General features: G+C 39.2%; 1 protein-coding gene across 18 annotated transcripts in view; it reads left to right on the top strand.

Moving 5' to 3' along the window:
• Positions 1-14,025, top strand: part of nbeaa (neurobeachin a) — a 167,262-nt gene that overhangs the window by 129,823 nt on the left and 23,414 nt on the right. For 5 of the 18 annotated variants that reach the window (XM_027138184.2, XM_047804814.1, XM_027138192.2 and 2 more), the window contains exons 25-34: positions 170-193; positions 757-834; positions 2,360-2,540; positions 3,482-3,606; positions 3,869-3,976; positions 4,510-4,678; positions 7,616-8,072; positions 9,111-9,265; positions 10,158-10,284; positions 11,235-11,354. In XM_027138184.2, coding sequence (XP_026993985.2) covers positions 170-193; positions 757-834; positions 2,360-2,540; positions 3,482-3,606; positions 3,869-3,976; positions 4,510-4,678; positions 7,616-8,072; positions 9,111-9,265; positions 10,158-10,284; positions 11,235-11,354 — 1,544 coding nt within the window. The remainder of the gene's footprint in view (positions 1-169; positions 194-756; positions 835-2,359; positions 2,541-3,481; positions 3,607-3,868; positions 3,977-4,509; positions 4,679-7,615; positions 8,073-9,110; positions 9,266-10,157; positions 10,285-11,234; positions 11,355-14,025) is intronic. The other 13 variants (XM_027138211.2, XM_027138210.2, XM_027138225.2 and 10 more) reach the window with 8 other exon arrangements.

Here is a 14,025-nt window from a genome sequence, read left to right as displayed (position 1 = left end):
AGTATGAATATAAACTGCTCTGTTTAACTTTTTACCAGTTATTACTAATTTGTTTTCTAATAACTCATTTGTTTTACAATAATTTTTAAAGACTTTTGTTCCTTTATGTTTTTGTATCTTATCCGTTCTCTCTCTCTCTTTTCTCGCTTTTTCTCTTTTGCATGTGCAGAGTTCTAAGGTTAGTGCAAACCCTGTAAGTTTCCATTTTGTTACGCTTTTCTGATTTGTTCACTGTTTGTTGTCTGCTTAGATTTATCGATTTATATTTTTAACTTCATACCATTCGACTTCTGTAAGGTTATTACTTTTACTACATTTTCTCTACTAATTGCTGCGATATTTGTGAATAACGCTGTGAACAAACCAGTTGGGTGACACGTTATAGTGATTTGTAAATCCGCAGAATCAGTGCAATATAAAGCATCAGCTGCTTTTGGCTTGTTTTCATCTCCATAATTTTCAGCTTCTCATTTCAAGTACATACTATCAGATTATTATAAGTGCATCGAATGCTCAGGTAGAGTGTCCATGTCTACTGAGGTGTGTGGGATGTGGTAGCTCAGTGGTTAAGGTGTTGGGTTAATGATCGGAAGGTCATAGGTTTGAAACCCAGGTCCACCAAGCTGCCACTGCTGGGCCCCTGAGCAAGGCCCTTAACCCTCAGTTGTAAGTCACTGTGTCTGCTAAATGCCATAAATGTAAATGTGTGTGTGTGTGTGTGTGTGTGTGTGTGTGTGTATACGGCGATTGATAAAGAAGAAGCACACACCCTGCTCTCAGATTAATGGCAGTGAAGTGAAGCCTGTGCCAGGGAGCTCCTCCTCAGGGGGAGAGGTGGGTGAGCCATGTGGCAAAACACCCACAATGCACTACTGCATATTCAGCATTGCTCTTAAGACTCAGCTATTGCCTGAGAAATCTAATTTTTTTTTCTCATGTCTGTTTTTCAGAAGAAAATTGTGTTTAAAAATGAATGTCCTATTTAAAATCTTGTTTCTAATGAAGTAAAAGACTGTTGTATTCAGGGAGAGACTAATTACCCACAATTAGAAACTGAAATGTAAACACTTTCCTAGAAACTTCACTTCATAACTAATATACAGATAACCTACTGCTAGGTAGCATGCTAGGGAACCTGGTTAACGGTTTAAGCTAGTGTTAGCTGGTTTGCTGGAGACCTTGGCCAGTCTTGTACATAGTATCGTAGTTAGCCTCATATTTGCTAGTTTGCCTTTGCCTTGGCTACTGGCATACAGTGTTAGCTAGCTTGCTATTGATTGGATTATTTACATACATAGCCTACCTTTAGCTAATCTCGGCTAGCTACTATTGTTAAATAGCATTTCTTGGTGATTTAACTTTAGCCACACTCACTGCCTATGCCGTCTTCTCGTTTTTTTTTCAGATCTCTGTAGTGATTTTGACGAGATTTGATCATTTTTGCTGGGAAACAAAATGGCTGCCTCCCTTTCCTTTTGTATTACAAATATATATAATATAATTTATAATGTAGTAATGTGCATTTAGCCTACAATTCCGTTACTTATGAATAACAGCAATAGTTATTTTTATAATAAAGTCTGTCTATATGTGTGATTTATTCAAATCTCATTGAACATGAGGAAACATTCATGTTTTAGTGGCTGCCATTTTGTTGCAAACCTGGCTCTTGTGGAAACATCAGTGTTTCCTGCTAATCATTATGAAATTGTGATAGCATTCTGATAGATTTACCTAGTCTCATTATTAGGATTTTTTCTGGCAGGACTAGCTGACATAAGCTTTGTTTAGTTAGCTAGCTTAGCTTAATGTGAATACGTACTTGCTAGTGTGGGTTACTTGTGCAAATAGATGCTCCATGGCATTTTCTTAACATTTTAGCATTTTTAGAATACTGCTCTGAGTATTTTAATAATGAGAAACCTCTTAAAAACCCAGTATAGTAAAGCTGTTAGAGTTGTTACAGTGCTGCTGAATATGATGTATAAGATACCAGCACACTGCACTGCCTTTTCACTCAGAGCACTTTTACACTGTGTGATTTGTCTGTAATGTAATGTCTGTCCACAGCTTCATCCAGCCTGTTCACCCACCTGCCCACCTCTCTGGCACCCCACTGTGTGTGTGTGTGTATGTGTGTGTGTGTGTGTGTGTACATACCACTGAACATGGCCTGGCTGGTTTCTGTCATGCATGTTCATTTGATTTGCAATTGAATTATGCATGGTTGTATTGACGATATGCCTGTGGTGATATTTAGAACCACTTACCTGTGTGTGTGTGTGTGTGTGTGTGTGTGTGTGTGTGTGTGTGTGTGTGTGTGTGTGTGTGTGTGTGTGTGTGTGTGTGTGCATGACAGACGGAGCTGGAAAACGTGGAGGCCACTCAGGGCATGTCGTCTGAGACGGCTGTGACGTTCCTCAGCAGGTTGATGGCCATGGTGGACGTGCTGGTGTTTGCCAGCTCCCTCAACTTCAGTGAGATTGAGGCTGAGAAGAACATGTCCTCCGGAGGCCTAATGCGTCAGTGTCTACGCCTAGGTGTGTTTGGCTTCTGAAGTGTTTTTATACTGTGCTTTAAAGAACTGGCACAAACAGGAAGCAGCAAACCTTCAGCTTGTAGATCATTTTGCTCCAGTAGTGTTGCCATTACGTTAAAGTAGCTGGGTGTCTTCCTGAAGGACAAATCACACTAGTGTTTGTTTTTTTTTTATTTTGTTTATCAGTGTGTGGTGTTGCACAGTGTCTGACACACTATGAACAACTACACGTCTTCACACAGTGGTGCTATCCTTGTGCAGAAATATTATTAGTTACTCTTCATAGTTATTAGCTAAACATGTAACTGCAACATTTGGTACTATAAAAGACCCATTTCCAGTTTTCTGGTGTCACATTGTGTAGTGTGGAAGCACAAGTGCCTAGCTTTCTGACCATTTAAAAATTTTTTATATATTGGACCAAATGAAATAAATCTAAATATACTAAATATATTGAGACTGTATTCTGTTTAAATGCTTCAAAAATATCAAAATTTACATAAGTGAAATGTAGAATCTTAAAAATATGTACATGAATTTCAGCATTTCTCACTATTTGGTAACTCTGCAATAGACCCCACAAGTTTGTGCAAAACTTCTCAACAGTGTTTAACCTGACTTGCTGTAACTTGATTTTACTGCATCCAGAAGAAACGCTCAGTTGAGGGAAAGCTGTGGTTTTAAGGTGTATGTACAGAAAATATAGGCATTTTACAGGACACCGCACATATCTGATATTTTTATATGGACCAAAGAGAATTTCTGAGAACTCACTTAGAATGAAAAAAAAGATGCTTAAATGCAGTCAAGCTGTGGGACGTGTTGTCTTTTTCATCCTGACTGAAAGAGACGAATGATTGCCTACAGCTTATTGCTCATATCTAACTGTCTGTTTGTCTGCTTGTTTGTCTCTATCTGGCTGTTTATGTCTCTGTCCCTCAGTGTGCTGTGTTGCTGTGAGGAACTGTCTGGAGTGTCGGCAGAGGCAGAGAGAGCGAGGCAACAAGTCGTCACTTCCTATCAGCAAGACACAAGACAACCTTCAGAGTACAGCTGCCACCAGCAAGGTGACAACACACACACACACACACACACAACGTCAAGAATCCAATCTACTCTTTTTGGCTAAAAGGAAAACAAATATTTTCAGCCATTTTCAAGTGCTTTCTACTGAGAATTGATCATTTTGTGCAGTTGGCTTCTATGTGTGTTGGCTTCTATTAAAATTGAGCTCAGACTGTGATTGTGTGTAGAGATTGTGTCTGTGTCTGTGTAAGACAGGGTTTAACAGTTGGCTTTCTTTTCTCTCGTGTTGTCTCTCGGCTACAGAGTGCCATAGCAAATGTCCCTCGTAACCTCTCACCTATCAAAGATCCTGACAGATTGCTGCAGGACGTGGACATCAACCGTCTGAGAGCTGTCGTCTTCAGAGATGTGGTAAGATACTTGTTTGTGTGATTGATGGACAGCTAGAGCGAAGGGATGTCAGGGTTTGATGTCTGTATCTATTCATTATATAGATTCAATCTTGTGTTTATGCATCACTGAAGCCGTGTGTGTGTCGGGGGGATGTATGGGGTGTATAGTGAGATATCAGTTCACTGAATAACAGCCATTTCTAAATATTTGAGTATTAAAGGTTGGGTTGTGATTTTCAGTCATCATAATTTTATGTAATATTGGCTGATAATCTGGGAGCTGTCCTTAAAAGCTGTCTGTTTGGAGACATTTCTGTTTCACTTCAGGACCGCCAACATTTATCCATTTATGACAACAATGTATTAGTAATTGCATGTTAATGTAATGCAGAAAATTGAGTGAATATGGCTAGATTTGTTTAGCTTGTTTGCTGCACAAACTCCTGACACATACCTTTAACCTTTAATATGTGTCTTTCTTTAGATCGGTGTGATATATGGTAACTCTCTGTGTGTGTGTGTGTGTGTGTGTGTGTGTGTGTGTGTGTGTAGGATGACAGTAAGCAGGCTCAGTTCCTGGCTCTGGCTGTTGTTTACTTCATTTCTGTCCTCATGGTGTCCAAATACCGGGACATCCTGGAGCCACAGCGGGAGATTGGCAGGTCCAGCAGCCTATCAGGAAGGAGCATACGACAAGAAATTAATTCCCCCACTAGCACAGGTAATACTAAACCATTTTCCTCCCTTCTGACCACTGCAGTGTCCTTCACAAAGGAAAGTGAATGTGTTTTAAACTGTTAATTAGGTGTGCACACTGTATGTAACTTTGTCTGCAGTGTGTGTGTTTAACACCTTCTGACTCTTGATGGATGAGTGCATTATCTCTTTCTGTTGTCTGCTTGCTATAATCTTCAGTTTGATGGCTTGATTTATTATCTTTCTGTCACTCCACCTCTTTCTCTATCTGTCTTTTTCTTCTTGCTTTTTCTCACTCACTCACTGAGTATAAAGTTACATGCCTGCAGGCTAGATGAACACAAATCCAAATAATCATTTGTCACTGAAGAATAACTGCAGTTCTGGTGGCTCATAAACACTATTTAAACAAAGCAGGTTGTAGCACAGGACCATCACAGGCTGTGATTACATGCAAATGACTTTTGTCTGTGTCCACAAACAGTCAACTACAAAATATCCCATTTTACCTCCATGCAACCTCGTTCTCCATTCACTCATCGTCCGTTATTTATCCCCAAAGGGAAATTTAGGTATATAAACACTAAGATATATGCTGCTATATTCAGGCTTGTGTTAACTGATGGCTTAACTGGATTTTATTATACATATTCCTGAAATTACCTATATGCAGTTCACTGGCTGCTAGGCTGGCAGAATTTTCACTCATTTTAACCAATATATCGCATGCAAATGAGAAGAAACAAAGATCTAATAACCATATGTACAATCTAAGGTCAAAAGTTTGCCAAGACCTGACCATCACACCCATCTGTGTACATGAGTCTTCTATGTAAGATGACTTCAGATTATTACTGTAATTACACTAAAAGCAGGTGGCTCACAATTGTCAATCCAGCATACCGAAGCTTCTGAGCATTCACATTTACATTTATGGCATTTAACAGATGCCTTTATCCTGAGCCACTTACAGAAATGCTTTAAAGTCTCTATCAATGAATACATCCTGAATACATCATGGACAAAGACTACCATCAGTCTGAAAACCCGTGGAAAGCACAGGTTTGCTTTTTGGTTTGAGTGCTAATTGAAGTATATCAGTTCAAGGTAGATCTTTAGACTTTATCCAAAAACAACGTGACACAACTACTTGGATAGCAAAAGGAGGTTTGGTTCACCACCTAGGTGTAGAACAGAAAGAGCCAGGTACTGTATACTGTAGGCAAGGTTGGAGTGGAAGAACTTGAGTGTCCTCCACAGAGCCCTGAGCTCAAGTCCACTGAACCCCTTTGGGATAAACTGGAGCACAGGCTCCTCATCCAACATCATTACCTTATGCTCCGTAGCTGAATAAGTAACTCCCTACACCTAACTGTAACCTCTAGTGGAAAGATTCCTAGATGAGTGGATGTTATTATAACAGCAAAGGGGTTTAAAGTTTAAAGTTTATCTGGATTTGGATGTTTAAATATGCTCATGTGGGTGTCATCAAGTTAAAGTGAAAACCTTTAACCATACATACTTTTGGGCCCTTTCTGTACCGTGGCTGACCCTGCGCTCAGACCCCAAACTTTAAAGCTGGGATATCAGAAGAAAAGTATTCCACTGTGCTGTATTCTAATGTGTTGCAATAATAAAGACATTCTTCTGCTTCATTTATGCCATTTAGAAGACACCCTTATCCACAGTAACTTACATTTTTTATACAACTGAACAATCAAGGGTTAAGGGCCTTGCTCAGGTGCCCAGCAGTGGTACATTGGTGGACCTGGAGTTCAAACTCACAAACTTCCAATTGGTAGACCACCAACAGGCTACAACATACCAACATTTTTCTACACCGTACACTGTATATTAAGTATATTGAGGTTCTTGGTTTTGAATAGAAGTTTGTATTAAACATATTCTCAATCTTTATATATTTGTTTAAATTTACAGTTTGGATTCTAACAACATTAATTAGCAGCCAGGCTACTGTACTAAAGAGTACTTTGCAGTCACAGTAAAGAAACATATTAAAAGAGAAACATCCTAATTGAAGACAGACAAATTTATTGCATGGTAATCTAGAACCAAATGTTATGGCTAGCACCGTTTGTCATTTTATGACATGTCATTTCGTTATGTCTTATCTATGAATTTAAAATAGTCCTAAAATATTTTGGTAGGATTTTTTAAAAAGTGCAAGGCATCATGTGGAATCTGGTAAATAATTCAAAGGAATTCACTATATTCAGAATATACGTGTATATGTGATGTGTTAATGAAAAGAAAGTTAGAGCTGGAGAAAGAATGATGTGTGAATGTTATAAGAATAATATACATACATATATAATAAATATATCTTTTATAAAAAATAAAATAAAAATAAAATGCCTAATTACAGTGGCAGTTTTTATGCTGTAAAATTCTTTAACTTAGGCCATCCTCAAAAATATTTTGGTTTGCAGTAACAGTAAAAAAAAAAATAAAAAAAAAAAGGGTCGGTAGGTAGGTCTATATATTTTTTTCAAGTTTCAATGTAAAAAAAAAGTACAATTTTGGTGATGGTGATTACGTAGGTATGACTTTAAACAAATTAGCATATCGTGACGTCACTGACTGGGTCTTCAACCCGTGCCTTCGTGTGCATCATTGCAAACCTTATTTTGATCCTGGGCAGTTTTTCCAGAACTTTGTGCCAAGTTAAAGCGGTGTCGAGCTGTTTTAATGAATTTTTTAGATGTATTATGGTGCCCGAACCCGTTAATATTATATTATTGCTTTTGTATTAGTTGTTTGAAGAGTAAAAAAGGTCGGTTTTAACGCAAATTTACAACAAGTCGGTCGGACTTAAAGCAAAAAAAAATAATAAATTGAGTCGGTCCTAAATTGACAGGTTCGGTCGGGTTACAGCAAACAAGAATATTTTTAAGGATGGCCTTATTGATATTCTTTTAACTTGATGTGTTTTTTGGTACAGAAAACCCCTCCTCGTTCTCAGACAGCAGCCGAATTGAGCGCCCACTGGAGGATCTGCCCCTGGAGTCCTCGCTGCCCCACACTGACTCGGGCATTGGGGACGAGCCAGTGGGTGGCACCCTTAATGGCTCTGACCTGGGAATTGTAGTGTCGGGTGTGGGTGGAGGTCCAGACGCCATGAGTGAGCTCCTGTGCACACTTTCAGCAGAAGTACGCAAGTCACAGGAGTCTCTGCTTGAGTCTCCACTCGGTGCGGACACACTCAAGCCGGCTACTTCTATATCCAGCATCAGCCAGGCCAACAAGGGCATCAATGTTAAGGAGATCCTCAAGAGCTTGGTGGCAGCACCAGTGGAAGCCACTGAGACGGGTCCTGAACCACAGCCTTACCATCCTGACCCGGCACTGAAGAGAGAGGCAGCCGCCATGCTGCCCATGCAGTTTCATTCGTTTGACAGGTGAGGAAACACAAACAGCGTCAGGACTTTTATTTATGCCTTATGCTTGCTAACCATGTCCATGGTATAAGGGTTATTTAAAAAACTTATTATTATAAAAACGGTTATTTAAACAAATACAAATCTATTTCTAAAGCTGTATCCTCGGGGCAAAGGTCATCAAGCGGTTAAGGCTGTGGGTTGTTGTATGGAGGGTCAAGCCCCAGCTCGAGTAAGATTCCACTGTTGGGCCTCTGAGCAAGGCTCTTAACTTTCTTGGGTCCAGGGGTGCTGTATCATGGCTGAGTAAAGAATTTCACTGTGCCGTAATGTATATGTGACAAAAATAAAGGCTTCCGCTTTTGTCATAATATCAGTATGTGACTTAACTTGCTGTCCTGAAATATGGCTTAACCACGATACATGCTTTAAATACGTTACTCTGCCACTTCAGAGTGATGTCAGCACTTCCTTTATGGCAGCAATTTCCCAGTATTCCAAACCTGTATTTTATAGCTGTTTCTGTTAAAGAGCACACAGTATATTGATTTCCAGTGTGACCTACTGCTGTACAATGTACTTGGCCTTTTGTAGGCTATAGATGCTTCAGAACATTAATCTGCTTCTTTTCTCTCTGATTAAGAAGACTTAATAAATAAAACATGTTCTAGAGTATACAGTACATCTTTTATGAGGTCCTTAAATATGAATAATTGATATTGAAAAGTTAATAATTTATAAAAAGGTCCATTTTCCTCGTCTGGTTTTTAGTCCTGCTGCACAGCCTGCTGATGGAGGCTGACCTGTGTAGTGGACAAGGCTACCTATTGATATTCATCATTTTTTTCTAGCTACACTTTGTGATTGACAAACAAACTGCTGATCAGTTTCAAAGCTAAGTCCTAACATTGTTTTCTAGGAAAAGGAGATTTGATGATTCTTTATTTTTCCATCTGAGATACCTCCTGACAGGCTGACAGATTGTGTCTGCAGGTGACAGTAAACCCAGTCCAAATGATCTCATATAGAGAAACGTGGTGTAAATGTGTTGACTCACAGGAGTGTCGTCGTACCAGTGAAGAAACCTCCACCTGGCAGTCTGGCAGTGAACACAGTGGGCACACCCACCAGCAGTGCCATTCCCTCCTCCGGCAGCACACCTAACATCTTTGCTGCGGCCAGTGCCACGCCTAAGAGCATGATCAATACAACAGGTACTACACAAATACTGTACAGCAGGAACAGAGTAAGATCTCGGAGGCCTAGGGCCTGATAGACCATGGAGGCCACAAGTAGAACTAGAACTATTACTATAACTATTATTAACTAGTAGAGTTTTGTTTTGTGACTCTTTTAATAAGAGTTAAAAATGTATCTGATATTTTAGTTACGTATTTTAGTTTTATTGGCCTCTAGATATCTAATAGCCTTACATTTACATTTATGGCCTTTGGTAGACACCGACATCCAGAACGACTTACAGAAGTGCTTTAAAATCTCTTTCAATGTCTCATTATTCATTTCCACTTATAACAATGATACGAGTTCAAATCCCAGCACCAGCTATCATCACTGGGCCCTTGAACAAATTTGCTCCAATTTGCTTCTTGCTGCATTTTCTGTGGTTGTTATAGTAACAGTGCAGACATACGGTATATAATCCGAGTAGTGTGTGGAAGACTAAAGTCAGCTAGTTATTTCAATACTAACACCGAAATTTTGCAGCCGATTATGTTGCATAAGTGGGCGTCAAGTCCTGGTTCTAAATGTAAACTGACTGAAAGAAACCAGGCCGTAAATGAAGTATGCAGCTTAATATACAGGTTACATTTGGAAGCATATAATGCAGTTAAATGTCTAAGGTACTAATGTACAATAAGAGCGGTAGAGAACACAAAACAATTATTAAATACTCTTGGTGTTTTGGTATGAATGAAAGTGATATTTTAGATCTTTTCAGAATAGCTGAGCCTCCAGGTGAAGGTTGTAGTAATATGTGCTACATGACTAGAGATGTGTTAGCATCATGTAGGTGCTGTTTGAATGGTGAGGATTGTGATGATGATGCCATCTGTCAGTATTAGACTAATCCAGTGTGTCCTGCAGGTGCTACAGACTCTGCCTCGTCTTCCTCTGCCTCATCCTCCAGTTTTGTGAATGGTGCCACCAGTAAAAACCTGCCTGCTGTGCAGACTGTAGCGCCCATGCCCGAGGACACAGTGGAGAACATGAGGTACGCCTCCCTGTTCATCTCTGCACAACTCCACTCCTCTCCATCCTCTCCTTGCTTTAACACGTCTTTAGCTTTTCTTGCTCTCCTGTTTTCTGCACATTTGAGTCACTCTCTTTTTCACCACACCACACACACACGTTCCCTCTGCTTGACCTGTCTGTTCTGCTGGCTTTATCTTCTGCTGTTGCTCTTTTTGGATCCACATCTCAAACCTTTTGTCTGTTTCTGATTCACGCTTCATGTCTGCCTCTTTCTGCAGGCACATTCTGATGAAAGAAAGTCTGATGCTTTTGTTGTGTGTGTTTGAAAGACAAAAAGCTGTCAGACATTGTGGGCGTGTTGAGATTTTCTGCAAAGTCTAGCAGTTTGTTCTATCCTCCACTAGGTGGCGGACTTAACTGCACCTCAACAACTTTTGTGTCTGTGTGTGTCAGATAGATAGACAGCTAGACAGATAGGTGTTTGTTTAGATAGATAGATAGATAGATAGATAGATAGATAGATAGATAGATAGATAGATAGATAGATAGATAGATAGATAGATAGATAGATAGATAGATAGATAGATAGATGTTTGTAAAGATAGATTTTTATATAGATATATAGATGTTTGTAAAGATAGATAGATAGATAGATAGATAGATAGATAGATAGATAGATATTCTGTTAATGTTGGTAAGACACTGTCATGCATGTTGTGTGTTTATATTCTAGCATAAAGTATCCTCTCCTAGCCTTTAATTTATTCATTAATTATGAGCATATATTTTGTCTTGTCTAATGATGTGCAACTCTACATAAGGTAGAAGTCTGAATCGCCCTGTCTGATTAACCCTTTTACTGACTGAGAACAAAGCAAGCAGAGCTCATTACCCCCGTTTTAATACATAGTGTCTAACATATATATAGTGCCTGTAATTGCTGTGTGTTTGTGCCCGTTTGTATTGCAGTGCCTTTTGTGAGGTGGACCCATGTCCACTGCGAAGTGGCTTGACCCCTGCAGAGCTCAAATCCTTTAGCTCACTGGCAGGATTCCACACAGCCCCCAGAGATGAGGGACAGTTTCTTAGGCAAGGAAGCATCGACAACAACCCAACCTAACAGCTTCCACTTTCCTCCTCATTTTTTCATTCTCTTATTCTCTCTCTCATACAGTAAACTCAAAGCTTCAATACCCAGAACTGTTTAAGATTGTAGATGATTCTAAATTGCAGCCTGCATGTTAATTTGATAATACAATAGAAAAAGATTCAGATTAGGTTTCTTTTATTACTTATTAGAATCCTTCAGTGTTCGCAGTAAAGCTCTTGTACAGGTACAGTTTTATTCCACAAAATACAAACAATATAAATGGATCCTCAGTGTTACGGCAGTAATTATCCAGATCATTGTGTTGCTCTTGACGCATGCCAGACTTAAAGCATCTGCTTGAGACTCTGCTGCATTTCATCACTAAACACTGCTTAGTATTTAGGTTTAAAATGAGATGGTGTTCGATGACTGAAGCTCACGTCTAATTGCTCAAAACTAAATTTTATAACTGCTTTGCAAGATGGAATGAACTTTTTTTGTTCTCTTTGCACATCAGTGTTTAAAATGTTTCCATTTGTTTTCCTACTGAGCCCAAGTGTGTACACTGAAACCTCGAGATCCATTCAGTTAGCGCTGAAGCTTGTGGACAGAAAACTGTACAAGAGATAAGTCACTCTCTGTGAGCTGAGAAAAATCTTCAGGGTGCTCTTACATACTGTATCTACAGAGCCTTGCATAAATATTCACTCCCACCCCCAAAAGTTAAAATGGTAATAATATATTACTTGAGATATACTGTAAGAATTATCACAATATCTGCTACTGAATCAGTGAGTGCTGGTGTCTGTGCAGCATCTTTTTACATCCAAGTCCAATTTTTGTTTTATATTTAAAATATTGTTAAAAATAACAACAGTTCTTGGTAATTGCTGCACACTACTGTATACCTCGTTTCTCACACCACTTTCTTCTGCTCTGCACTTTCTCTGTCCTGATGCTCTTGTGTGTCAGGGAGGTGGATGCTGACGGTTCAGTGCTCTACTGTACTGCCCTGCTTCTCTCATCTCTGACTCAGTTCCACTCTACAGTCCAGTCCAACACAACTGTACATCCAGCACTCAACCAGTTCCTCTCAGCTCTGGAGAACATGTTCATGTAGAGTGCAGGTGTGCACAACTCCAGTCCAACACAATATGGTGATTGAATCTGGTAATGAAGCGGTGGTTAAGTGAATGCCTGTGTTTGTCTAAGGTAATCACTTGACCATCCAGGACTGGAACTGTGCACACCTGAAGTAGAAAAAAAAACAATGATTTTATTTGTTTGTTTGTTTCGTTACACACATGGGCTTTCCATACTAACTAGATGTTTGTTTAACTCAAAAGTGGGACTGGATTATGTCTTTTATTCACTTCCTGTATCACTTCCTGCTTTACAGCAATGACCACTTCTGTGCTCAGTAAAAATGCTCAATACCCTTGATGCTACTGACCCTTTCCTTCAGCTCCTCAAGCTCCTGAACCTAGTGTTGTGTGTGTCCAGGTGCAGTAGCTTTAGCCTTAGCATAGCCAAGCTCATAGGGGTGTGGGCACTGTTCGAGTATAGTTATTGAAATATATTCTGTGCAGAAATGACCTGCTCATTTAAATAAACTGATTAGGATACTTCCTGCACAGAGAAGGTATTTCAATAAATCTCGTATTTGCGTGTGAAATCTTTGCCTCTTCTTGGTAAAAAAAAAAAAAAAAAAGCCAAGTCTTGTGTTTATAAGCAGCATTAACACTACACCGACTCACTAACTCTCATTCTAACCAAACAGTAACAAGCGGTGTTTGTTGTAGCTCATAAACCATACAGTAGCATCCAAAACTCTGGGTCCACTCCCAAATGCTGTTTTGCTTTCTTATATGCAATGGAATAATAAAGAATAAGACAAGTCTGAAGAATCAATCACAACTAAATGCCCTCAACCTAAATGTCCTCTTTAACAAAAGCAGTTGCTGTCAAATAAATTCTCTAAGTTAGGCCAATGCTGTTGCTGATTTTCCTGGCATGCCTGTTTTTCTTAATTTACAATACAGCTATTATCTGAGTTATGAAGGAAATGACATAATAAGTAGAAAAAAATCGCAAGTTGAACCATAACCTAGGAGTCTTAAAGAATGGTGATCATCAGTAGGAGGTAGTTTACTGTAATTTGTTAATAATGATCATTTGCCAATTGGACATTCGACTAAAAAGTTTGTTTAGTAAATAACCCTATCTGCTTTAAACTTCAACAATGGGGCAAACCCTATAATGAAATCGCTAAAGCTACATATCATACATGCGTTGAGGTATCGTATCGTATTGTTCTGAAAATCTCAGATGTCAGAAAACTTAGAAAGCGGTGTCACTGAAGACTTGGAAAAATCCACCATATGAACTGTTACACATACTTGTGGACGTTCTTAGTATAAAAAAACAATAACCTATTAAAATAAGAGAATGGGGGGGGGGCATAAACAGCTTGAACACCTTTTGAACTAAACATGCAACAGTGGTGTGGTATAAGCACTGTGACGGTTCTCGTGATTAAAAGGTGTGGATGATAGCCAGAGGAACACAATTACAGTGATGAATAACATGCCATGTTGCTACATACAGTATGTTGTGTTCTTGGTACTTGTTAGTTAATATCTTGGAATTATTAGGGTCTGTATAACATTT

This window comes from Tachysurus fulvidraco, chromosome 20 (assembly GCF_022655615.1).
Source record: "Tachysurus fulvidraco isolate hzauxx_2018 chromosome 20, HZAU_PFXX_2.0, whole genome shotgun sequence".
NCBI classification, from domain to species: domain Eukaryota; kingdom Metazoa; phylum Chordata; class Actinopteri; order Siluriformes; family Bagridae; genus Tachysurus; species Tachysurus fulvidraco.
This window is presented reverse-complemented; position numbering and strand designations above follow the sequence as displayed.